This window comes from Anas platyrhynchos, chromosome 5 (genome assembly GCF_047663525.1).
Source record: "Anas platyrhynchos isolate ZD024472 breed Pekin duck chromosome 5, IASCAAS_PekinDuck_T2T, whole genome shotgun sequence".
Lineage (NCBI taxonomy): Eukaryota > Metazoa > Chordata > Aves > Anseriformes > Anatidae > Anas > Anas platyrhynchos.
In genome coordinates, this window is record NC_092591.1 from 60,476,280 (window position 1) to 60,503,030 (window position 26,751).

General features: G+C 39.8%; 1 protein-coding gene across 1 annotated transcript in view; it reads left to right on the forward strand.

Annotated features, from left to right (window-relative positions):
- Positions 1-305: 305 nt before the first annotated feature.
- The window catches only part of ABCC8 (ATP binding cassette subfamily C member 8), a 73,733-nt gene continuing 47,287 nt past the window's right edge, over positions 306-26,751 (forward strand). Inside the window, exons 1-10 of the mRNA XM_072039289.1 lie at positions 306-592; positions 1,056-1,197; positions 3,785-3,906; positions 8,587-8,753; positions 10,747-10,989; positions 11,816-12,004; positions 17,298-17,462; positions 19,054-19,209; positions 23,990-24,124; positions 25,607-25,769. Of these exons, the coding sequence (XP_071895390.1) occupies positions 403-592; positions 1,056-1,197; positions 3,785-3,906; positions 8,587-8,753; positions 10,747-10,989; positions 11,816-12,004; positions 17,298-17,462; positions 19,054-19,209; positions 23,990-24,124; positions 25,607-25,769 (1,672 nt within the window). The 5' untranslated portion in view covers positions 306-402. The remainder of the gene's footprint in view (positions 593-1,055; positions 1,198-3,784; positions 3,907-8,586; positions 8,754-10,746; positions 10,990-11,815; positions 12,005-17,297; positions 17,463-19,053; positions 19,210-23,989; positions 24,125-25,606; positions 25,770-26,751) is intronic.

A 26,751-nucleotide genomic window follows, 5' to 3' on the forward strand; every position in this document is an offset into this window, starting at 1 on the left:
TTACAAGACTTAATCCCATAACATCTTCACCATAATGAGGAAAAGGCCGAGCTGACGAGGCTTAAAACCAGATCTGCTCCTCGCAGCCCGCGGTTTCTGTCAGCCCTGAGGCAGCGCCCGCTCGGACGCGGCTCCAACCCTCCGAGGGCTCTGCCCAGAGGGGCACCGAGCCTGAGGGGACAGCCCTGAGGGGAAAGCCCGGAGGTGGAAGCCCTGAGGTGAGAGCCCCTTGGCGGCCGCCTCGGCGTCCTCCGAGCCCTCCCAGGCGAGGAGGGGCGATGGCGGCGGGGCGGGGCCGGGGCGGGCCGGGCCGTGAGGGCAGGGCCGGGCTGGGGCCGCTCGGCGGCCGCCGCCAGGTGCGGGCAGAGCCGCGGCCGGGCAGCCCCCGCCGGCCCCGGCTGGATGTGCGCGGAGGCGGCGCTGGGCTGCGCGCAGGGTCCCGCCATGGCCCTGGCTTTCTGCGGCGACGAGGGCAACTCCACCGCCTACAACGTGGACCACGGCGTGCTCAACAACGGCTGCTTCGTGGACGCGCTCAACGTGGTGCCGCACGTCTTCCTGCTCTTCATCACCTTCCCCATCCTCTTCATCGGTGAGTGCCGAAACCCGCCCGGGGGGGCGCAGGGCGAATCTTCAGCAGGAGCCGGGGGAGAGGGAGGAGATGCTCGGCAAATCCCCGCTGCGGCTCCCGGGGAGGCGGAGCGGGGCTGAGGGAGGCTGCCCGGCTGCTGGGGCTCGCTGCCTGCAGTGGGTTCGGCTTGGGAGCCCGAAACTGGGGCTGCCGGTAGGTGGCCCCGTGGGTTAATGCATCCTGCAGCCGCCTGTGGGCTTCGCTCAGCCCGTGCCACAGCTTCACGGGGGGTGGAGGAATGTAAGGTTGTCCCCTGGTTTGTTGGCTTTGCTCTGTGTGGCAGTGAAGCTTCAGGGACACGGCTCTGAAAGGATGTAACAACCGTGTGTAACAACGCGGCACGCTCCTTTGTTACACCTGGTTTTCCTGCGTGTGTCGGTTTTGTTGTAAAGGCAGATCTCACTAATTTTCTGTTCCCGTTTAGGATGGGGAAGTCAGAGTTCCAAAGTGCACATCCATCACAGCACGTGGCTGCATTTTCCCGGCCACAACCTCCGCTGGATACTAACTTTTATCCTCTTGTTTGTGCTGGTGTGTGAGATCGCAGAGGGCATAGTGTCTGATGGGTGAGTGCATGTCCGCTTTCCAATATTACTGAGCGTTTCGAAACGATTTCAGTCTGGGTATTGTCTCCTTGTTTAAATTGCCGTCTCGGCTATATTCCTTGTGGCTATAAACATGTATTCTGTATTTCTGGTGATTAACCTACTGACCTTGTATCAAAAATTCCACAGACCTTGCCAAGTACGCACAATTGACCTTAATCATTTTTAGTTCAGCTTAATGACAATATCTTTCCAAAGAGTAATCAGAGTTAAATCCTAACAACTCAAGCAGATGGTGACATTTTCATGATACATTTCATGTCCAAGGACCCAGTCCCACAGTCCTTACTCAGGCAGAACTCCCATGTGCACAGTGGGTCATGACATTTCCCTGCAAGTTCAGCTCTGCCCCTCTTACAAAAAGGAGTAGATTTGATGGGTATCATCGTCTCACCTGATAGTTTCTTCTGAGGTACCATTGATGTTTGTGCAGTACATCTAGTCTGTAATTTCAAGCCGGGCAGCTCACAGTTTTGATGGAAAAGATTTGGCTACCCAAGAATTAAAATGTGTTAGAGCCTTCAATGGATCTGGTCAGTACTGATGGTGGCTTGATTTGAGTTATAAAGTTGAAGCTCTTCATTATATAGAACAAAATCTCTCTGTTAAGCCACCTATATAACAAGTATCCACCAACCAGTGTGAGAGGCACTGCAGAATTCTGTCGTAGAACCTGATATCATTATTATGACTTATCTTAAATATATATAAATAGAATGTTTCTCAGTGCCAGGTTTTTAAGAGTTTTTCTCATGCTTATTTGGGATTATCAGGGTGTGGGAGGCTCAAAGCAGCATCTCCTGCCTTGAGTTTTCTGTTTTATTTTGTTCTTTAGCAAACTCTCACATTATGTTTATTTGCTATTTAAATTGGCTCAGAACACTGTTGTTAAGTGTCACCTGACAAGAATCAAAGCTCCTAGCTATACAGGGGGAGTGCCAACCCACAACTGTGCTTCCCGAGCACTCAGCAGGCTAGCAAGTGCAGCAGTGGATAAAAACAGGTTTTGAGACTCGCCAGCTTTCTAAGACCAAAATGTGTCATGTTGGTAAGACCTTTTGACAGTGACTGGTTGTCAAAGTCTTTTGTACCTCTGCAAAAGTCTTTTTGCAGGAATACGTGCAGTCTGCTGCAGATAAGCTCATATAGGGGAACTCTAGCAACTTAATTCTTGTCTGTGAAATAAATTTAAAACTAAACCAAAACAACAACAGCAAAACACCTCCCACTCCTGCAGTGTTACCTTCTGAAGCCTAGGGTGTCTGAGCTGTTCTTGTTACTTGTTTTTGCCTGCCAAGAATTCAACCCTGTTGTACAAAGAAACCTGTCGTTACTAGGAATTCAGAGACTGGAGAGTCTTTTCTCATTTTTCTGTATCCTCGTTAAGTCAATCCTCACTGTTAATAAGAGGAGTTAAGTGTTTATGCCACAGGTTGTCAGCATGGCTCCAGCCAACTGTGTGGAATTCGCTCTAGTGTTCATGTGAGGAAAGTCTTCCCTTTCCTAGGTACAGACACAGGAGGTGGCCCTTCTGAGCTCCGGTGGATTTGATGTTTGGGATATTCAGCTGTAAGTCAGGTGAAGTGCTGTGATGGTCTCCAGCTCCCTGACTGCACAGCCCATTTTATCTTTACAGGCTACACAAAAGCAGCTTTTGCTGCAGCATGAGCTTAGCCAGGGATGCTAATTTATTTTCCATCAGGCTCAGAGGACAAGGTGTGAATTTCCCCAGGTGTTTGTGCCCTACAGACTTCCTCTTGGTGCTTCTTCTCACTGAGATGGATGGGAGATGGAAGAAATTGTACCTCTTGACAGCACAAGACGCTCTATTAATTTTGTGAAAGGTGGAAAATGGGAGGAGGGAAGAGGAAGAAAGCATGATTTTTATCCCCCAAACTTTTTTATTTCTTGCCTAATCCAACAACACTGGCAAAGAGTACCCCCAAAGGGCTTAGTTGGAAAGGTCCCATCTATTGCTTCCTGGAAAAAAATGTCAGAGGTTTTGCTTTATAGGATAAAACTTCAAGGTATATGATTTTTGTTGTAGGTTTTATTTGTTGGCTAGTAGTTACTGAAAACAGAACTCACTGTAAGTTCCTTGCTGTTGTGCTGTTTTTTCCCTAAACTGGAAAAAGAAAAACATTTTCACCAAATGTTTCTATAGAAAATCTTGAGCTCTACTGTTGGTTGTGTTATCTATGTATTTTGATGGACAGCTCCCAAACTAGTTTAGCTGAAATTAACTTTCCTCATTTTGGAGCTGAGCTGCTTATTCTAATTTAAACAATGTTCCAGTTGATTTCTGTAGGAAATAAGAGTATGCACTTTTCATTTTTAGCACAGGGGAAGAATTCAATATTTAAGTAGGTGATTTAAGAGCTTAAATCCCATTGAAAATTGGAGAACTTTACTTCCCTAACTTCCCTAAAACATTTTAGAAAATCCGATCTCAGTGCTGCATACAGGAAAAAAATAATAAATTAAAAGGTAGACATTTAAGTAGCAAATATTTGATTTCAATTGATGTTCACTTTTTTTCTTCTTTAAGGGTTTCGGAGTCCCGTCATTTACACCTGTATATGCCGGCTGGGATGGCATTCTTGGCAGCCATCACGTCTGTTGTCTATTACCACAATATCGAAACATCCAATTTCCCAAAGTTACTGATTGGTACGTTTTGCAGCTTACTAGATGTGGAAGTGTGACTGTGGTGGTGTTGTGCATGTCTTCATTCTGTGACAGCTCACTGCGGTCTCGGCACTAACTTGTATGGGGAAAAGCTACATCTGTGTGCTGGCCTGCTAATTGCCGTGGCCAGACTCAGTTCTGAATAATAATGGAGATTTCCTGAAGCAGCTCATTATTTACAGTACTTCTAGCTTCTTATAGGGTGGTCTGATTTTGTTGATAACGAATAACACAACTACAAGAAAAACAATTTCTATGCAGGTGTAGCAACTTTTGTGGTTTCTCATTGGAGACTTTTTTCCTTGCACTTTTCTCTTAAGTAGCATCCTTTTTGTCTTTTATGACCAAGTGGGGTTAAACAGTCACGTTTTGATTAGTCAGCAGAGCCCATTTAATGCCTTATCAAAGCTTTAGATGTTACTTTTCAGGGAAGCCTTGCTAGCATGTTACAGTTAAGTACAGAAAGCAAGCAGGCTTTCTGTTGTGTTTTGTGGTGTTTTTTTTTTGTTTGTTTCAGATGTATAATGCAGTGTTTAATAATTTAGTGTCACGTTCCTGCTGTTAGATCACTGTGAAGAGTAGCACAAATGTAGAGTTGGTAGTTGATTACCCCTTTTTACATAATCTCTTCCCTTTAGAGATCTCTCTTGTGATAATTCTGTTCTTTATTTAGAGTGCTGATGCTGGATGAGCTCTGGACAAGGTTGGAATAATAATCAGAAATACCAATGAATACTAACACTCAGGTGTTATTGGTGCTATGTAACTATGGTACTAAAGTTAATCGTTAGGAATTTTCATTTTGCAAGAATTTCCAAGGAATAGACTCCTTTAGAAAATCTAATCTTAGTAGTTTACTCTTAGGCAAAAAAGAAATCTAACTACATTATTTACTATTTAGTTAATCTGATTTGAAATTTAATCCAGGGTCCTCATAAGATGAGGGTCTTAATTATTTTTTTTTTTTGCTTTTCGCTGTCATTTGTTTGTGAGAATACTGAACAAGCATGTTTTTAAGTCTCCATTGTCTTTTCTGGACTGTACAAATTTTTGTTATGTAACCCTGAGGATCACCATCTTTCAGTGTTAATTGCAACTACTTTGTGTTGACAGTTGAGACCAGGCAATGACAACTTTATATAAATTAGTCCAGAATGAGATAGTTTCAATTATTCTCGGCTATTAAGTGACTCGAGTGCAGCTTAGCCCTGAAGTAGCTTTCTCATAGAGCCTAATATGAATAAAGTAAATGGAAATCATGAGGAAAAGTTTAAGGAAACTGAAAGAGGTTTCTTCCTTAGTAAAATGTTGCAGAGATCTAATATTCCACACCCACACAGAAAATGACCTGGTGTGGCATCTGCTGCTGCTTCAAGCATTAGTGAAGTTCCACCTAATTGCAGGGCATCATGTGCCTCAGCTGGAGGATTGATGCCTACAGCTGCAGATGGTAGCAGTATAAAGCAGCAGGCTAACTGGAAGTGGCATAAAACTAAGGCTCTTTGACAAACAAGCCTCATCCAAAAATTACTAAATTCAGTGGAGAAACTCTTTGTTGATGCAATGCAGAAGGTCCTCAAAGGTCTGTTCAGTAACTTTAGTCAGTATAAAGTTTCTGATCCTGTGAAACTTTTGTATTTTTTGTTTGTTTTTGAAATCTTTTTCACTCTCTGTCTTAAAGAAATCAAGACCATTTGTAACTCTTCTTAAACAAGCAAGGGACGGATACCATAACAACTTTGGGGATTAGAACGTTCCTTTGGGGTATGTGAGAAAAGGGTGCAAAGTTCCTATGCTGATCCCACCTCGCAACTTTATGCCCAGGCTGTTGGCTATTTTGAAGTAGTCATTCTCGTTATCTCATATCAGAAAAGCTGACAAGGTTTAGAGTTATGCTTTGAAGTGAATGATTGAGTCCAGGATCCCAACTGAGTGTCCATTCCAACTACTGTAACACTGTTGATATGATCTGAGTCAGGCTTTCTCTGTACGGTTTTGAACTATGAAATAACAATGGGACTGAGTTTTTAAGCTGACAGGGATAGTAGTGTGGGAACACTACTTTTTTCTTTTTTTTTTTTTTTTACCAATTTTAATTAGAACACTGACTCAACATTCATGACAGTAATCTAGTTTGCTAATTTAAATGCATCTTAGTATTATAGTGAATGCCTTTGGAATCTGTTTAAAGTGGAACTTTGTGTTATAATGCTCAGTGCACAAAATTTTTCTCTGAACATACACAAAGATTAGTTAGCAAATCCCACGTGGGATTTTCCACATCTTGGGCTTAATCCAATAAAGGTATAAAACAGTGAGTTTTACATTGCCAGATTTTCGGCAATCTGGCACCCAGGTGAGAACCTTCAAACAGGTGGTATGGGTTGAGGTCACTTACAGAGTCCAAGAAAAAGAGAGGTCTGTTAGGCTGCAGACATCTATAATAGATCCAACTTGATGAAATAAACTGAAGTATACCCCGTGTGCTGATCTCTAGGTAGCATGGGTCAGTGGAAGTTATCAGTGACAATTTTTAGGAACTCTCAGCCAATACGCATGCATCAGTGAGATGATAAAAACTCAGCTTAAAAGAAAGTGGTGCCATACGTATATTTTTGGAGGAACCTTATCTTGAAGAGCCTGTGAACATTCACCACGTTGGGTTGTATGTACCTTCAGTTGAAACAGAGAAGGTAGTTAGGGCCAAATGCTTTTAGGAGGTAGGACAGTGGGAGATCTGTTGTCACCCAAGGATGTTGCATTTGGCACCTTCCAACACTGATTAGACAAGTAGTCATTTCTAAATGAATTCTCTAATCAAAACCCTTGGTCATACAGACACTTATTTAAATTCCAAATAGGAGAATGGATCCGCTAGTTCTTACTTCTTCATCCAAGAGCTCTACGTTGGAATCACTTGGCCTGATTGGCTTTTAGGTATCCTCTGCTGGTGCAAATTTTTAGCATTTGTACAAGTAATACCCAACAGGAACTCCAGTACTGTTCCTTTTACTGTCCTCATTTAAGTGAGAGTTTTGCAACAGATTTCCATAGAAACAGAATTAGAAGACCCCCCGCAACCCAAATCCCATGAGGACTGTCCATGCTGAATTTGGTTTGGCTTGGAAAGGGTAGCCCTGCTCTACATCCCCACAGGGCTTCCTAGGGTACCTTAGAGTAGCTGGAACACCACACATCATTTGGGGTTGTGCAGGCTGTTGACAGTTATCCAAATTTGTAATCTAGACTTGTAATTGCTAGTGTCTTGGCTGAAGACTTTCCCTGGTGTTGCAGCAAGACACTGAGAAAGCATATCAATGTTTTTCTTGGCAGTTGGAGCACATTCCATCTGTAGCGCCATGGCAAGTACAGCAGCAACAAAAAATTCATGTGAAAGAGCATAACCCTATAAGCTATTTCCTTAAGAACTGGGGATGTGAGGTGGCTTACAGTGTGGTGGACGACATGGAATGCGTTCCCAATCACCAGAGCTTGCTGCAGGGATAACTTATCTATAACTGACAGTAGCACGAGCACTTCTAGGCCTCCACTGAACTTCTTGTCTAAGAGTACTGCATTCAGCTCTAATGTTCAGGACCTCGAACATAAGGAGAACATGGACCTGTTGGACCTCGTGGACCAGAGGAGGTCCACGAGGATGATCAGAGGGCTGGAGCACCTCTCCTGTGATGACAGGCTGGCAGAGTTAATGTTCAGCCTGGAGAAGAGAAGACTGCAGGGAGACCTATTGCAATCACAAATAAAGGGGACCTTCGAGAAAGCTGGGGAGGGACTCTTTGTCATGGGGTGTAGTGATAGGAGAAGGGGTAGATGGCTTTAAACTAAAAGGGTATATTTAGACTACTCATAAGGAAAAAAAAATCTTCACTCAGAGGGTGGTGAGGCCCTGGAAGAGCCTGCTCAGAGAAGCTGTGGATGCCCCATCCTCAGAAGTGCTCAAGGCCAGGCTGGATGGGGCTTTGTGCAGCCTGGTCTGGTGGAAGGTGTTCCTGGCCGTGGCAGGGGGATTGGAAGTAGATGGTCTTTAAGATCCCTTCCAACCCAAACCACTCTAGGAGGAACTATAAAAAAGTAGAATTTTAAGAACATGACTTCTTCCTTGTGCTTTTGTATCAGCATTATAAGTTACATATATGGAGTTTTTGTGGTACAATAGAAATGAAGAGCAGCAGTAGTTTGGAGAAGATATTTGTATGTCTGTTCCTGCATACACACCAGAGGTCTGTAGGGGGAATAAGGTCGATTTTCCCTCAAGCCAAATTTGCAGCAGTCTTGTAGTGTTAACCCAGTTTGAATTGAAGAACATCATTCAGACCCACCTTCCCTTGCGAGACAGCTCTCTCCCATGAACTCATCATGTGGATGCATGTTTACAACAGATGGAAATTTCCTTCAGCAGATAGCACTTTGTGAAACTTACCAAAGATCACCGAATCTAATGGGAAAGGAATTTGGAACAAACATTGTCTTAATGTTTTTGTGTCGGCAGAATTGAATTAGGCTTCTGTTTTGACAAGAGAAAGGCCACTCTAGTTCTACATATTCATGTTGCATTCTTTTTGAATGACTATTTATTAAATATAACTATTGTATATTTGTGCAAATGTGGAGCTGATTGACTTTTTTTTTCCCTCTTTACAGCATTGTTATTCTACTGGACTTTAGCTTTCATAACTAAAACCATCAAATTTGTAAAGTTCTGTGATAATGGGGTTGGATTTTCTCAGCTTCGATTTTGCCTCACAGGACTCCTGGTTGTTCTATACGGAATGCTACTAGCTGTAGAAATAAATGTCATCAGAGTGAGGGTAAGTTAGTACTGTAAGTCCCTGTTCTTTTTTTCATCTTACTGGGTACTTAGTATGAAATTCATCTCTAAAGGAGAGGGAGAAAATCCAATTAGAAATATATTTGAGAATTAAAGATTAACCTAATTTTCTTAGGTCATAACTTAAGAATGTCAGACTCCACTGTAGATAAATTAAGATGAATTACATGTGTTTTTAAATGTCTATTATGATTCACAGTTTCAGTCATCAGAAATTAGTGTTTTTGAAGCAAGGAAAGACTGGGTGAAAGTAATCATCTGCTCAAAGAGATAGCCTTAAACACAAATAGCATCTCTCATTTTCCAGGAGACAATCACAGTAACTGATTTACTGGAGCAAATAAGATTGCTATTTAGCCTCCCAGCTATGTACACTTCTGCCTCTACAGTGCCTTTAGTCATAATCCGGACTGAGAGGTGGCTTTGGAACCTGCTGGATGGATAATTGTCCAAGTTCTTGCCTTCACCTGTCCCTTGCTTAATTGTGTGCGTAAAATAAACTTAGTCTCAGGAGGGAAAGAATTTTTTCCATGTAAACCTTATTGCTCCTTTCTTGATAGTAGTATATGATTTGTTTCCAGTGATGCATTAAGAGACATAAATTGCATGTGTCATATACTTGTTCTTTTGTGATTTTTGTGTGTGTTTGTGCCTGTATGTTTATTTGGTAACTTAGGACAAAAATAGGGCTAATAGCAGTTTTTTTGTTTTTTTTTTTTGCTATAATACTTTTGAAATAAGTGCAGTGAAAGCCTCAGTGCTGGAAGTTCAATATTTGTCTCATAAATGAAGAACAATGGACTGTCTTGTGGGAAAAGTGAAACAAATACAGCATCCCAGAGAATTGCTCATAAACCTCCTTATAATAAAACTGCAAAATTAAATGAGGTTAGACCATTGTGGAGTTATAGGCCACAAAGAAGAATAAAAAAGCTCAGTGCCTACTGTCATCTTTCTTATTTTCTGTTTGTTTGGATTTAATTCTTAAAGGATGTCTTCGGTGCATAAAATAAAATAGCCAGAAGTATGGATTTTTTTCCTGCATCTTGTGTCTGTGCCAGACGTAGGAGACACAGGCTTGTTGCTTCAGCTGCTACTGTAAGGGACTGGGATAAATGGAGAGCTGGCCACTGCTGTAACAGGTGGGGGAAGAGGCAGAGTTGGGGGAAAAAGTAAAAGAAAATAAAGGGGAAGGCCTCTATGCAGCAGAAATGGAAGACATTGGCCTCAGCTTTTTTTTCATAAATCAGACTGATTTATGTGACTCTGAGTTCCAGCTCTGCTTTCTCCTTTCCATCCCTTGTTCCTCTAAATGTTTGTTCCCAAACACATCACTGTTTTTCCAGGATACGAGAACTATTTCTCCAGCTATGGATGGAGGGAAGATAGCATTGAAGTATATCCAGAAATCTTACTAATATCAGTATGGTTTAGGTACAGTCATGAGTAGACATTGAGTGAAGTATGTGACTGAGCCTCACCTCTGTGCCCAGCAAGATCAGGGAATAGATTGTGGATGAGGCATTGAGCAACCTGGTCTAGTAGGTAGTGTCCTTTCAGTGGGGTTGGAACTATAGGTGATCTTCAAGCCCCTTTCCAACCCAAAATGTTCTCTGATTTTATGTCCTGTGTTGTGCTGTCTGGCACAGAACGAGAGGCAGGGTCAGTACTATGCAAAACGTAAGGTGATTTTTTTTTTTCCTGAAGTATAAAAGTTTGTGCCCTTAAACAAAATGATATGAAACGTTTAGGATTATATATTTTTATGCTGGATGCTTCTTATCCCCCAGTACCTCAGGAAACTGGATTGCTGTATTAGTCGAATTTGAATGCTGAAATTCCTTGAGTACTTCTGAGAAAGCAGTTCTCAATTCACTGATTATCTGCTGTGTCCTTATCTCTTATCTATACTTTGCGGACTTATTTTCTACATGTTTAGTGTGATTCTTTTGGGGGATTTTTCTGAATTTCAGAGATATGTTTTCTTCAAAAGTCCTAAAGAAGTTAAACCTCCTGAGGATCTCCAGGACCTTGGTGTTCGATTCCTACAGCCGTTTGTGAACCTGTTATCCAAAGGAACATATTGGTGGATGAATACATTCATCAAGACTGCCCACAAAAAACCAATAGATTTGAAAACCATAGGCAAGCTTCCCATTGCCATGAGAGCTCTGACCAATTATATTCGCCTTAATGAGGCTTTTGAAGCACAGAAGGTATGCAAAGCATGGAATTATGTCACTCTGTTTTCTCACTATTTACATTTTTCATTGCTTCTTTATGCTATGAGCGTGATATAAAATTGAGCAAGCAGATATGCAAACCAAGTAACCAGTAACAGAGTTTTCCACAAAGAGATCAAACCATTTTACAAATAATGAATTTTCTCTAAGCATGCAGATCAAACACATTACTAGTTAAAGGCATGTAAAATCCATATGGTCTCTATTATGATGTGGAAAGTAATTATGGACTGTACTCACTAAACACCATTATCATTCTTCCTAATAAGACCCTGGAACCATTCAATTACGGAGTCAATATTAATGAGGTCTCGCAGGACTATTTTTCAATGTTATTTCAGTTACAGTTTGTCCGTAAGAGAATTCAAGGTCTGAAACTACTTCAGCTCAGATTCTGCTTAGTTTTCAGGTAGGAACTTAGTGAGAAGCCTTTTGCAGCCTATCTAAAAGAGTATAGCTTTTCAGTCTCCGTGTTCAAAAGAAAACAAAATCAGTCAGTTCCCTTCCTTTTTTTTTTCCTTGTTCCCCCAGCAAACCACAAACAACACACTTAACTTGATCCCTACTAAAGATAGGAAAGAAGTAACAGTTTCTTCTTGTGAAATGGAGGAGAGTACAAACTAATGCTTTGTTCTGACTCTATAAAAACAAATGGAAGAAAAATTGTAGTTCCTGAGTTCTAGCTCAAAGATTGCAATTACTGTCAATGAACCAAAGCAAGGGAAAAATAATTTCTCATACCTGAGGTTTATACATAATATAATCCTTTTACTATATCTGCTTTTTGTATTCTGGACAGAACAAAAGGTCACCATCTCCACAAGGATCCAGATCAATTTGGCGTGCTCTTTGCTGTGCTTTTGGAAGACCCTTACTTCTCAGCAGCACGTTCCGTATTCTTGCTGACTTGCTTGGATTTGCTGGTCCCCTCTGCATCTCTGGGATTGTTCACAATGTTGGGAAAGAAAACAACACCATCCGCCCACAGGTACTGTCTGTACTGGGTCTGGATGAGACAGAGTTAACTTTCCCCACAGCGGCTCCTATAGTGCTGTGCTTTGCACTTGTAGCTAGAACAGCACTGATATCACACTAATAATAGACATTGAGCAGTGCTGCCATAGTGGCAAGATTAACCGTTTCCTCCTTTTGCTTCCACATGCCCTTATCTCAACCCATGAGCCTTTTTTCATCATTTTTTCCCCTCTGTTCTTTTGTGGGGGGGGGAGTGAGAATGGTCTGGTAGAGCTTAGTTGCCTGTATGAAACCACCACACTGTCAAAATGCTGTTACAAAAGGAGTCAAAAGAAGCAGTACTAAAACTATGTATTATCTTTCCTCAGTAAAGAAAGAAAGCAACTGCAATGTATTTTTGAATGCTGGAAGAGATAGCACGTGTGTCACCTACTGCTGACAGTCATACCTGGGTGATGAACAAAATGTGTTACCTACGCATGTGGTCAGGCTTGGGGTTATTCAGGAATATAACCTTGTTCAAGGTAGTGGTGAAACATGTTCAGAATCTCACTAGTATCGTAAGTAGTTTACGTACAGCTGTGACTAGAGATTTAATCAAGTATGTGAGTAAGTGCTTTTCAAAAAAGGCAAAGTGTATTTTTAAGAGGCTTGGCTTTTCATTTCCAGAAATGAGGGATGTCTAAGAGGATTAAAGTAGGCTTTTATTATCATGATACTGATTTAGCCTGGACAAAGAATTTCCACTTGTGTCTCTGGGCAGATTGGTTTCAAAAGATCAGCTGAAACAATTATTATAAAGGTGCTATTTAATTGAAGGCTCCACAAGAAACTTCTTGATTAATAACAAATTAAAAGCATTTAAAAAAAAGTTCAGGAAGCCTCTTCTCAAAAAGTAAAGTCACTCAGGCCTCATTTTTATGAAAATTATCACTTTATTTTTGCAACTCACTTATTGTTTGATGTAAGATTGATCTCTGAAGTCTGTTGACACCAGTGGAAAGATGCCCATTCACCCAGGTACACTTTGGGTGAGGTCCGTTGAAGTAAATATTGAAAGGTGTTGAATACATTGCAGAAAAATTAACAAAAGCTTCAAGCTGAAATGAATTATTTATACATTTTGCAATCTTTATCCTAATATTTGGAGACTTCAATATAGCAAGTAGATCTTATGGAAACTAGTTAAAGCAGGAAATTAAAAAAAAAAAAAAAAAAGACTCTGTAGGCTAGAGGCTACACTGTGGCAAAGTACTACGGAAACTTTTGAGCTGCTTCTTAATAATTTGTTTGGCATGCTTATTGTTTCAAATGAATTTGTACCAAATCTCTACTAACAGATTACCCTGTTATATTTTTCTATTGAAGCATCAGCTAGTGTTCCCCTGTTAGAAATGCTCAGGTCTGGTCCAGATAGGCCCTGAAAGGAGCCTCATCCTGCCGTGGCATTGCCACCATGTCTAGCTAAGTGGTAGCCTCATGGTTGGTGTAATTGATACCATTTGGGGATCGCTTAACAGTATTTGGTGGTGGTGACAGTCCCTGAGTGACAGTTAAGGGTGTATTTTCCTTTGGATAGGAGGACTCTGGAAAGGCATTTTCTTCTGTTTTGACCTGACTTACATACAACATTTTCCTGTTAAAAGGCTAATACAATTTTATACCTGAAAGGCTTTGTTGAATTAGATGAAATATCTTTCTGTAATTTGCAGAGGCTTTCTATTTGAACTGCTTGTAAATCGAGTGGAGAGAAGTCATAATGAATTTGTATCTCTCAAACAGAAATTCTGCCTATGAAACTGAAGGCAAAGAGATAAATCATAAGATATATTTGTTTTATCCTTCGGGTCCTTTGTGACAGATAAAAACTGTCATGGAGCTGGAACTCAGATCATGTGGGTGTCGCAGGCAGTATTAACTGCTTTAGTTAGTGCCACAATTAGTCAGAGCACGACAGCATCTTAAATTCTGTCACTCTCTTCATGTATATTTATAACTCCAGTATCAATATTTATGGCCACCCCTGGAACATTCCCATGGCATTAACTTCTGAGTGTCAACCATTTCACACCGAATAAGAGACTGACAGAATGATTACGTTTTGCTGGTAACATCTTCCATGTCACAGTGTTAGGATTGGTCATTTTAGCATTAGGTATCTGCTGACATAACAGATTCAAAGGATACAACAAACCTGCAGAATCATTTAAAAAGCTCTAGAAGGCATAGGTCCCAGTGTATCAACACTTTAGACTGTGGGAATGAAGGGTCTGTAAGTATTTATAATAGTGGCCTTCACTCAGCCGTTTACTGGCTAGAGCCTGCTGGTACTTTAAGAAGTGATATTGTCCTGAAGTCACCAGGAAGGTGGGATACTGAATGTCCCCAAAACCATTTTTTTGAAAACAAAATGTAGTTCCATCAACTTCTCGTGTTTTTTGTCTTCTGTTTGAAAGGTTCAGTAGATGTTCTGTTATCTCCTTATGTTTGCTGCAAGTGTGCTTAGCCTGTTATTGTAGCCTAGTCACAAAATGTTCATCGATTTTGTAAACTATAATGGCCTAATGCTGCATGTGAAACTTTGTAGATGTCTTGGGGAAATGTGTCCCTGCCTGTGTGATGGTTATGTGTATATGTGCCAGTCTTCATTTTCTTTCAAGCTGTATACTAGGATAACAAGTTCGTTTCAATTTTCATCCCTGCTCCTTTATTGTGTAATGTTTTAGTGTGAATCAGCACTGCACCAAAATCTCACTGCTAGAAGAACATGTTTTGTCAAAATCTGATCATATAAAAAATGTTTTTTTAATATACAGTAAAAAAAAAAAAGGCAGTATTAGCTGAAGTAATTAGCAGTACTAGCTACATGCATATGTAGGACAGCATTAAAATTGTGCTGGGTTAGTCTCTGCCCTTGATACAATACTACACTTACTAACATGACAGCAAAGAGAGAGGATATCTATCAGTCTTCCAGTGTTGCAGTGATATATGTTGTTCTTATGTTGTATGCCACTCTCCTCAACGAGCCTGTGTTGAATTATAAAGAAATCCCAGTGAAGGACAACTGAAATAATAGTTGGCCTGAGAAAGGGTAACTCAGAGGAGAGATTCTCACTGTTGAAAGTTAAGATATGATATGGCCCCAGGCATAAATTTACATCATGAATGCAAATGATGTCATGTTAATCCCTAATGTCCTTTTTTTTTCCCCAAAACTCTTGACTTTGCAGTTGTATTTTGTCTTTCAGTATCTACATGCTGCACAAGAAACAACAGGTGGCTTTTGAAATCGTGCAGTATACAGCCATCAAGATGCCTCCTAATGTAAATAGGAAGCATTTGCATGAAGAAAGACAGAAATGCAGTCATAATTACTTGCTTTATTTTGTGTACAGCCTTGGTCTGAATCTCAGCAGTTTGTAACAAATAGCACATAACCAGGAAAATAGATACTACGCACATCTGTGCTGCATAATAGAAGTCCCTTAATAACTTTTTAGTTTCTCCAGTGTTATAAGAGTTGACTGCAGTTCATTTTGAAGTGCCCAGATGTTTATGGAGAGGGACTGCTTGGTGTCCATGGATGATCTCCTATGCACCTCAGCAGGCCGTTAAGGTGATGTGGAGACAGGTCAGAGTAGTTTGTTCTTATGAGAAGTGATATTCTTGTGTGAGGTGGGAAACACCGTCAGGAAATTTGTGCTGATTGTGTTCTTTAAAGTGTGCACTCTTCTCACAGAGGAAAAACAAGGGATCTTTCTAAAAACTGTTTTGTTTATTATCTCATTTACTTGTTGCAAAGGCAAGCATACATTTCTCTTCTTTTAAGACTGTCAATTACCATACTGTTGTCAAGGGGATAGATAGTGTCTGTCTTGCAGCAATGGCAGCAGCCATCACGAATATCAAAAGATGGAGTAAAAAGACATGGAAAAAGTACCCTAAAGCTCTGTCTTCTGAGGAAGATGAAGTGATGTGTTACCACTGCAAAAAGAACTTGCCCTTCCTCCTTTTACGTTTGTCATTTGCCCTGCTCCCATTCCCTCCTTTGATTTAGCTCTGGCACGCACCAGACACTTGTGGTCTGACTTGGCCCATTAAACTAAAAGCTCTCAGTGCGTGCTTTTTTGTTGTGTTGTTTTGTTTTTCTGGACTGATTTTCTTGTCAGTAATTTGAATTGGCTCTGGGATAGATCCAATAAACTCCCAAGCTAGCAAACAGTAAGCAACAGAAGTGTGCAGCCTGGAGCAACCCAGGTGCAGTTAAGGGTAAGGAGAAGCCCATTTCTCTTTGAGCTGGCTCACCTCGTCTTGCAAAACCACAACTTTTAAAACTAGGTTTAGCCTCTGTATTAATTTGTCATGTGGGATTTCTATAAAGAGTTGATAGCAAGGTCGGTTCTGATAAAATGTACAGGCAGCGAGTGTTTGTGAAATGTGATCTATTAAATGTTATAGCAGTCTTAAAACATTCAACAGCAAAGAAACTGTCTAGGCTAGAAGTGTGCTCAGCAGGAAAGTAAATTGCAAAGAAGCCCTCTGAGAGGGAATAGAAAGAGATGGCTTACACCTTTTGCCTTTAATGGCAGCATAAGCAAACAAAGTTTTGAAGGAACCAAGTGGAAAAAGGGGAAGGTAGAGACCTTTTTATTTCAGAAAGCTTCCCCAGGTGAGCCAGGCTCTGAACTAATTGTTGCACGGAAGGTGTCTGCTTGTTAAATATAACTTGGAATAAATGCATTGCTGTCCTAGGGAACTATTGACATGCTTCAAAATGCACTCCAGCGATCTCATGAAATTCCTAGGAGGTAAAGACCACGAATAAACCAATGCTGAACAAACCTGTTAGATGCTGCAAACCAAAATAATGTGTGTAGTTACAGAAGAATGGAAGGATGAGTTTTCCACCAAGCTGTGAAGGTCATTTTAGTGTTCTGTATCTTGAGATGTAAAAATAAGGAGACAGATTTCCCTGAATGAATGTTAACTAGTCCTTTCTGACAATTGGCAGTGCATGGCATTAGCAAATGATGATACTGAGTTACTCAGTGACCTAGAATTTTGGAAGGATATCAAAAATCCTATAAATGTAATTTTGCATTTAAATGAAGCTTACCGAGTTGGCACATTATATGGCTGTCTCATTGAACTGATAAATGGTGAGGTTTCAGATCACGTTTGAGAGTGTTTTCAAAGTAATAAACTGTGGTTGTCGCTGTTTATTAATTATGCAAAACTGGTAATTAAATTACAATTGCACGTAATCCTAATTTTTCTCTCTCTCTTTTTTTTTTTTTTTTTAGACTAAAATTCTTGGTGTTTTCTTTATTTCATCTCAAGAGTTCCTGTCCAATGCATATGTTTTGGCTGTACTCCTATTTTTTGCCCTTCTGTTGCAAAGGACATTTCTCCAAGCATCGTACTATGTTGCTATTGAAACAGGAATCAACTTGAGAGGTGCAATACAGGTAGCCAATATATTAACTAGCCAGTTTTCTTACGCTCACACGTGTATTTGTGAATATATAACTGTAGTAGTTCAATTCTGTTACAGAAACTGGAAGAGTTCTCCTGAAATAAATTCAATGTAGACGTTATCATTAAAGATTGCATTAATGTAGACCTAATTTCTCTTTCATATGAATCTTATTTGAAGTTTTTGTAATTACTTACTAATATTTAACTGTACTTTGGGCAAAGGATAGGTTGAATTTTGAGTGCTTGGAGTAGTGACTTGTTCTATGGGTCATGCCCTAGAATAACCAGGCACTGAAGAGTTTGTAATTACTGAATATAAGATTGGTAAAATGGAGCCTGTAATTCTTCCCCAACCACAAACAGATCAAAGTATGTAGTATACAAAGATCTGTGCCTGAAAGATGAATAAATAAGAGAATTAGGTGTTAGGTTATAATGCAGTACTGCCAAGTGCACTGGCTGAAATCTATCCTTTGACAGCTTGAAAGCTAGCTGCATGTTAGCAGGGTTTACCCCCTGAACTGCATAAATCCTGTGAGAGTCTTGAGATGGCTGGATGCTTCCAATAGCATAATTATTTAATCATCTTTTGATCATACGCTTGGAAACAGTTGTCAGCTGCCAGACTTCTAAATTATGTCCGTTGGTTGCCTCTATTAGAGTGAGGTAGAAAATTTCTAAAGAAATAAAAATTTGACCTAAGATATACACAGCACAAAACATATCAAGCAGAAGTGCTGCAACTAACTGAAAAATACATGGACCACAGCAACTAGAAAATGGTAAAAGGGGAATTGCAAGAAAATGGTGTTACATTCCCATCAGTTTTGCTTAGGCGAAGCTGTGTGTTCTGTGCCCTGTGTATTAGATAGAGGCTCAGTTGTACCATTCAAATCAGAAAATTTCTAGCCATCGTTCTAAGCAGAAGAATTAATGTTAATAGCAGTCTTAGCGCCAGCATTTATAGGCAAATTCTTTTTTCCTAATTTTTTTCAGTTTTCTTTAAACCTTTTTACCTGTTTTACCCCCTTGTATACACCTGCACCTTTTCCATGTGCCCAGTATGACTTTATGCATCGTGAGGGCTGGTTGATATTTACCAGAAGACCCTTAATCAGGGTGCCTCCTATCAGTTGTCTCATGACTGTAAAGCATTGCTGGGCAGCCTTTTCCCAAACAAGCTGGTAATAGCACCCCTTCATTATTGCATATTGTGTAATTAAGTTATTTTTTTACATGGTGCCTGTTCTGTACTGAGGTAAGTAATTCAGTATAAAATCAGTGCTGTTAACGTTATTTGCCTGTGAATTAATATTTGCAATGGGACTGGGCTTTCTAGCCAAAATGTTACAACACTCTCAGCCAGGAATATAGTTTTGAAGTTGGATGAGGCCTAAATCAATTGCCAGAGAAAAATAAAAAGGATTATAATATATTGACTATTAAATATTGAATATAATTATATAATGTTATTTTATTAACACACAGCAAGTGCACTCTGTGGCATAAGTTATGGGTATTGTTCTTGGGCCAATTGGGGAATAAAGTCACTATACTAACAATTTTTGATTCATCTTCCAGACGAAAATATACAACAAAATTATGCAGCTTTCAACTTCAAACATGTCTATGGGGGAGATGACTGCAGGCCAGATCTGTAACCTGGTTGCCATAGACACCAACCAGCTGATGTGGTTCTTTTTCCTCTGCCCTAACCTTTGGGCTATGCCAGTACAGGTAAGGAGACTGAGCGGTGTACCTTTTTGTTGTTAATGTGCATAAATCTGTAATGATGGTTTGCTTAAGAATTTTAGGAAAGTAAATATATCAGAGAACTTAAAGAACAGATATAAATATCTAGAAACACATGCAACAAACTTCATATTTTTGACAGAACTCTAAGTATTTAAGATTGTATTACAGTACTGATCTTGACTGCTGCCAAACATAGTTTACATTTTTAACAGGAATTTATAATAGTTCATATTATTCCAGTTCATTTTGCTTCATTTGCTCAGAGGAGTTAACTGGAATATATTACAGTTGTTTGTCCTCTGAATCCCAGTAGAAGAGGTAACAGAAACAGTAGTAGATTTAAAGATAGGATCATTTAGAGATGGTCCTTTGGACCAAGTGGAAGAAGAAAAAAAAAAAAAACACAACGCAACAACCTCTTTTAATTATTTTCCCTGGATTTGGCTTTTTCCTTAATGAGGAAAATGCAGGGTAAGTGGCAAAACAGGACCTTCTTCATCGTCAGTGACTGAGTTTTTGAACATGTCATTTTCTTTTGTGTAGCTTCAATCTTTGGAGAGTATTCTCTGCAAAACCAGATAGTGTCCTCTTTCCACCTGGAAGTACTAGACAATGACTTCTTTTTAAACTGTGCTTTTTTAGCCTACAGTTTGCATTCACTCTACATGTGTGAGCTATATATCACTATACCCATTAGAGTAGAAGATTCAGATTACAGTCATATTTTTACAAGTCATAGTGTGCCTGCATTTATACAATAAATGCATGTATTTTTCTTTCTTGTGCAGAATTAACTGCGTTGGGGCATAGACCTGGAGACACATTTCCTGGAGACACTCATATTTTTTTTTAATACGGCAGTTCAAAACGTTTTAATACGGCAGTTCAAAACGTTTGACTTTCTAGAGTTGAAAGAGGCCGATGAATATAGCAATTACCAGCAGATGTTTTTCAGAAAGAGATTTGATCTAGGTTTTTAGCATCAGGATGCTTTCCCCGAAATCATGAAGGGGAAAAAAAAATAAAAGGAACCAGTTTATTTTACAGTGGGGAAGTGAGTGAAAAAAAGCGATATTCAAGTAACATATGCTAATATTAATTTCTAATTGCAAAAGAGAAGACAAGTATAATGAAAAGAAACTGATATGAAATGTGGCTACAAGCTGACAGCTTGTTAGTACTAATCTTGTTATCAGGCTATTTTTTGTCCCTTTACTATAAGTCCCATGCAGTAAGAAGTCGGTGAGTTACATGTATATACTGAAAAAATGCTAGGAGGTATTTAGAGGAGTCCACCCCTTTAAAGGTAATATTTAGTGTCCAGTTATCCCCTGTGCTTTGTATCCCTTGTAAAGATGTTAATCAAACAACCTATATGGGAGGTACCAATGTCATATGGGCTTCTTCCAAGATCACTAGCAGTTCAGTGCAGGGAGAGCTTCAGTGTAACTGAGAATTAAGCCAGTTTCATTGCATATTCTCTAACAACATTTTGCTCTAATGTGCCAGAAGTCACGGACTCATAAAGATTTCATGACAGTCTTGTGAAAATATGATTATATTCGCATTAAAATTCACCCTGCAATGCTCTTCAGCAGATCAAGATAATCAGTGTCAGAGTACGCTCCTGTTTTGCGGATGGCGTATGCATTGCAAGATACAAATCAATGAGTCATGTTGTTTGCAAAGTTTTCTCCCAAACACACTTCTGCAGCATTCATTCAGTACCCTGTTTCATGAGGCAGTGAAATTACTGGAATTACTGGATATTTCATAGATGGTAAATAAAAAGTTGAACAAGCTTCAGTATTATTTAAAACAGACTTAAAATGGTTTTGTAGCTCATCACCTATTAGTATTTCATCATCTGGTGTGAATTTTGTATTTGTCCTTGACTAGAAGACTTAGTCATTGATCACATTTCTATGCAGTCCAGATAATTTGAATCCCATCTTTGCCGTGGCTGGAGTCAATAGGAACTTGATCATTGCCTTAAGTTTCTGTTTGAAGGTCATTGAAAACAATGAAAAGGGGCCCGGGGATGCCTATGAATTGAAAGATGTCCTCGTTAGGTTTGGCTCAAACCCTGAGAGCAAAATGAGGCACTGTAAAGGCTTTTCCCCTCTCCATTTTATAAACACCTGTGTTTGATTCCATTGTGATCATTTTTTTAAAGGTCCAATGTTCTGATGTCTTGGGTTCATTGGCAGGGACAGTGCACAGTGGTAATGAAAGGACATCTGTCAAAACTGGCCACAGAGCAGTTTGTCTGACAGTATTTGCCACCTTCAATTAAACAAAAATCTACTGTCTAGTGACTTTTTTTATTTTTAACAACAAACAGGTATCAGTGAGTTTCTTGTTCCAGATATATTTCTGGCAGATAAGAGCATTTGGGATTTTGATGAAAAGGAAGCAAAATGTTTAATTGCACAGTTGTTTAAAAATACAGTCATTACCTTCTCAGAAATATTAATTTAGAGCCTTCCCATCTGTCAGTTACTGTCCTCTAGCAGTTAGAATATTACCACTTACTGGTTATTCTTGACTGCTGTGTGCATCTGACAAATACGGAATCATTTGCAGAAATGTTTATAGGTTTTGGCAATTTTCAGATATTTCTATCTCTGTACTTCTGTTGAGAATACATTTTTGTCCCACACATGATGAATATATTACAAAGGCTTTCCCTTTTCACTATATGAAAAAAGATGCAAATGCGATCATTTATAAGCTATTGAGAACGGATTTTTTATTGCAAAGATTGATCCTTTCAATAGCCAGGATGGAGAAAACTAAAGCCAAGTGCTAGCAAGTCCCTCCAAATCCAGTTGCCAGAGTAGCTTTATCCTTGTTTTTGTGAGAAGCTGAGATTCTGTTGAAACAGCTAGTGTGTCCCATAATGACCTTGGCAATCAACCAGCAGTGGGGTAGCAGTAAAGCAGAGAGTCACTGTTCCATGTTGACTTTGTGTTTTTGAGCATCTGTTAGCTGCACACTGTTCAGTGCTTTCCTGAATTTTGAGTGCCTGAGTTGTCTGCCCGTGGCAAAGCAGTTGGGAATGAATATCTTGATCTGTAAAGACAATTCCTGTTCTGGAGGGGAGCTCTGCCAGGGCTCTCTGGTGGAGGCCTTGCATGTGTTCATTGGCTTTACACATTCATGAATTTCCTAACTTCACGTGGAAGCAGATTGCTCACTCACTCGTTACAAAGGGATCTTTAAATTACTGTTTAACCTTTGCTCTTCCTAGATCTGCACTGTATGTACAGTAGGACTTTGCTTTCATGATGCCTCATATTTCCTAAATAAATACTGTGACTCATTGTAAGAGTCACATTTCAGTTTAGTTCATCTGCAGATAGTCATCAAAGGATTGTTAAGAAAAAATAGCTTTCTCTGTTCTTTTTGAATTCACAAAAATGTTGACATAGAAGTGGGTAAACTATGGACTCTGGTTTTCTTCATGGAAGCACGCAGTTCCCATGAACATCTGTGGGAATGGGTGACTGCTGAACTTGATGACGGAAGGTAGTGTTTCTGGGAGTGTTATGTGAGTATGCAAATGTAGCAAGAGTAGTAGATAATACTTTAAGGAAATTCTGTAACTTACCTTATTTTTAATTAAATTAAGGGAAACAATATATGAAATTAGTTTTCTATTGCTGTATCTTGTCTAATTTATTAGCTTATACTATATTTTACATAATAGTGTCAATGCTTTAGGTCATTCAGGAGTCAGATGTTAGGATAGTTAACATCAGTAGTTTGCACATCTTGTTTGCTGCTTATATTCACTCTTTCCACCCAGGCTCTGACCTGCTGTCTAAATTATGTATTCAAAGTCAAAATTTTTTTCTCAAACTGCTTTTCTAGCCTTCTTTAACATTCATTGCCTGTCTGGTGCTGTGTGTCCTTGAAACAGTTTCTTTCGAGTTTGTTGGTGTTTATTTGAAGTGGAGGTTCTTACTGATATAATTATGATGTTCCTTTTTTTTTCTCCTCCGCAATAATGTCATGAACGTTGAAGAAAGTTAACATTTACAAAATATCAGTTGCATTTCTAATGGTATTTCATATCAATTTTTGTAGTAAGCAAAGAACATTCCTCTGTGGAATTCCAGTGTGTTGTAGACAAGTGTGTTCTGATCAAACTGGGAGAGGTATTTGCTTGTCTTGGTGTAAAAATACTTAAATGTCAAAGAAGGGAATAAAACAAATCAAAGCAAATGCATGCGATGTCATCTGGTCAATGGGGAAGAATATTTAATAGCAGCTGCGGAAGGAGTAGCCCAATGGCTTACTTGGAAGCATCTTAAAAATAAATTTTATTTCAAGTTTTCTTATAAACATACTTATTTTTAAAATAAAGTTACTTCACTTAGTTGTGGGAGTTGTTATTGAAGGTAAATAGAAGGGTGTATACAAACCTGTACACCCTTGTCTGCTATTCATCGTCATGGGGATTCCATGAAACAGAAAATCCCAGCTAGCAGTTCACTAAATCCCTTGCAGTGTGATTCAAGTCACAGAATCCACAAGATGAGGAGGAACACTCTAGGTGTATTTGATCCTTTGACAGAATATCCTGGCTGATCAAACCACACTGTGGCAGTGATGCAGAGCATATGAGGTTTTGGGGTAGGGTTGGCTGCAGTGGTTGTTCTTGAACGTGCTGCACAGTTACCCTGTGATTGCTTTTTGTGGTGCATACACAAAGTGAAGTCATCCCAAGTCTTCCTCTCACTTTTTCTCCCAACAGATAATTGTAGGAGTTCTTCTGCTCTACTATCTTCTAGGAATCAGTGCCTTAATTGGAGCAGCAGTAATCATAGTACTTGCACCTGTTCAGTACTTCGTAGCGACAAAACTCTCACAGGCCCAGAGAAGCACATTGGTAAGTGTCTTCACACTCACACATGATATTAACATCACCTCTGATATTTATGCATTGGCTTGTGTTTAGAATTGAAATGATATCAAAGCCAAATTACAAAGCCAAAAACTGGTTCTCAAATGCTTGATGATGCTCAAGAATGTCAAATGAAAGAATGTGTAAACATGATAAGCTTAAGCAGTAAAGATCCAATTTGGGGTTTATATTTTTCAGCTAGTTTATGTTTCCTTAACAGGAAAAAACTTAAGATCTTTCTAACTTACAAGTGTAAATGGTCAGTAATCGTTGACTGAAATGGCCATGTGCAGCCAAATGATGCAGAAATAAATGAGTCATGCAGGGCAGTCTGTCCAAGTAAGTATGAAGTAGAAAAGCTGCATCTGACCTCAGATCACAGATACGTCACAGATGTGGATATCTATGGAAGTGGCTCATTTAATAACTCTGGACAGTCCTAGCTGTCCCACAGCATGCTGGTGAACTTTGAGGTCCACTAAGTCATGAGCTGTTCCTTGATCCCTCACTTGACTTGTCTGTAACTTGTAGAATTGCCTGTAGCAGTGCTGAGAAAGTTGCCTTGTCCAGCTGCTCCGAACCTTTTCCTCATGCTCAGCAATTGTTGCACTGCCCAGGAAGCTGTACAAACCTGTAATGATGCTGGACAACAGGTTTTGCTTGCTGAAATCTCTTCTTAAATAGATCATGGGTGGCAATGTGAAATTTGTACGCCATCCTGGGGGGAAAGTATTGCCTTCACAGGTATGCACCCTTCTAGACATTTAGACAGCATTCATTCTTGTAGCATCCAAGCAGACAGTCAGCATCACCTAGAAATTCCTGTAGATGGGAGCAGTGCATTTTGGTTGGACTGTCTCTGCTCTGCAGGAAAGCACAGCACAAAGATCATTGCATTAACCTGAAAACTGGAAGGAGGATCACTTCACCAGTGCTCTGTAGTGCCAGAGCCAACTGGCCCTGCGCAGTCGAGGCTTCTTATAGGATCCCAGTTTCTTGCTATTGCAGCCTTGCTGCTTTGGAGCCTGACACCATTGTTTCCACATCATGGTAACTGGGGTAGAGCAGTGTGTCCAGTTGTACCTTGTCTGCTTGTTCTGATCTCCTCTGTACATATTGAGTGTGCCTATTAAAAATCAATGTGCTGAGCTGTAGAAGTCACGAGAGGCTTCTTTGCAAGTGATCAGAAAGCTGACAGGAATAACATTTTCGGTATAAGTTATGTGATTTAGAAGGAGGTGATTACAGACCAACTGGCTTTTCACTCAGCCTCCTGCCTTTGCAAGGTGAGATTCACCAAAGAAGTGTAACCCTTGCAAAAAACATCAAAGCATCTTGAATGGACAGAGCATCTCTCCATAGTAGAGAACACTTGACTGATTACAAGGGGCTGCATGCAATTTTTGTGTGATCATTACGTTTAATGGCCAGGTGCTCTTCAACTAAATGTGTATGTAAATGTTGCAGGAGTACTCCAATGAGAGACTGAAGAAAACGAATGAGATGCTCCGAGGCATTAAGCTCCTTAAACTCTATGCTTGGGAACACATCTTTCACAGCAGTGTAGAAGAAACCAGACAAAAAGAAATGACTAGCCTAAAGTCGTTTGCCCTTTATACCTCCATATCCAGTAAGTCTCCTCCCTCTTTCTAATCCACTGTTCAGCTGAAGTGCCACTGCATTATTAGGTGCTAATGAGTTTACCATTTCTCTGTTGCGATTGTTTCAGTTGCTCTAGGCTCTGATTCCATACTCCTCACTTTCCATTTAGTCAGACGCTCCATTTAATTCAGTAGAATTTTGCCTGTATAGGAAATACGCCTAAAAGGGAAGGTCAGATTAATGTTTCATAGTATTAGCTTTCTCAAGAGAAGCTTTTAAGTAACAAGTGTTTTACAGGCTAGCTCCACCCAGCGATCTTCTCCTCTATAACAAAGCATTCAGGAAGAAGCCTTTGCTGATATTTATCTTTTTACCCTCCTCCTGCATTTTGCACCATACTATATAGCACAAAATCATGTGATAGAAAATGTCTTTGCGTTGAAGCTCCAGCAGATGGTACTTACAACTTGTTACTCAAAATTCGGATTTCTTATGAAAACAAGTGATTCTTAAGGCCATTACTATGTACTAGAAAGGAAAATATGACAGTGCTGGCAATTTCATCTTTCCAAAACTAGATTTCTTCCTTTGTCTAATTTCAAGCTGCTTCAAGGCATTTATCTTCCCTTTTAAAAACATCTAAGGCCAGTTGAACTCTGTAATTCAGCAGATCAAATGCAATACCTCTATAGTTTCTATTGCAGTACTTCAGAAATAATTAGTCAAGTCATACTGAAGAACACTGTTGATATCTTCTATAAGTTACTAATGCACTGGAAACTTTAACAAGAAGTATCAAATGCTATAAGCTACCTGTACAAATACCTTCTAGACTAATAAAGGAGATTTTTCCTTAGAAAAGTAACTTCCAGTCTGGTTAGTATTATTTGATTACATTCACCCAAGAGGTATGTAGCTGACTTCCTTTCCTGCCAAACAGTCACATGAGTAATGTACTCTGAGGGCAAGATCCTGTACCTGCTGAATTTGACTGAGAATAAGTTGAGGTT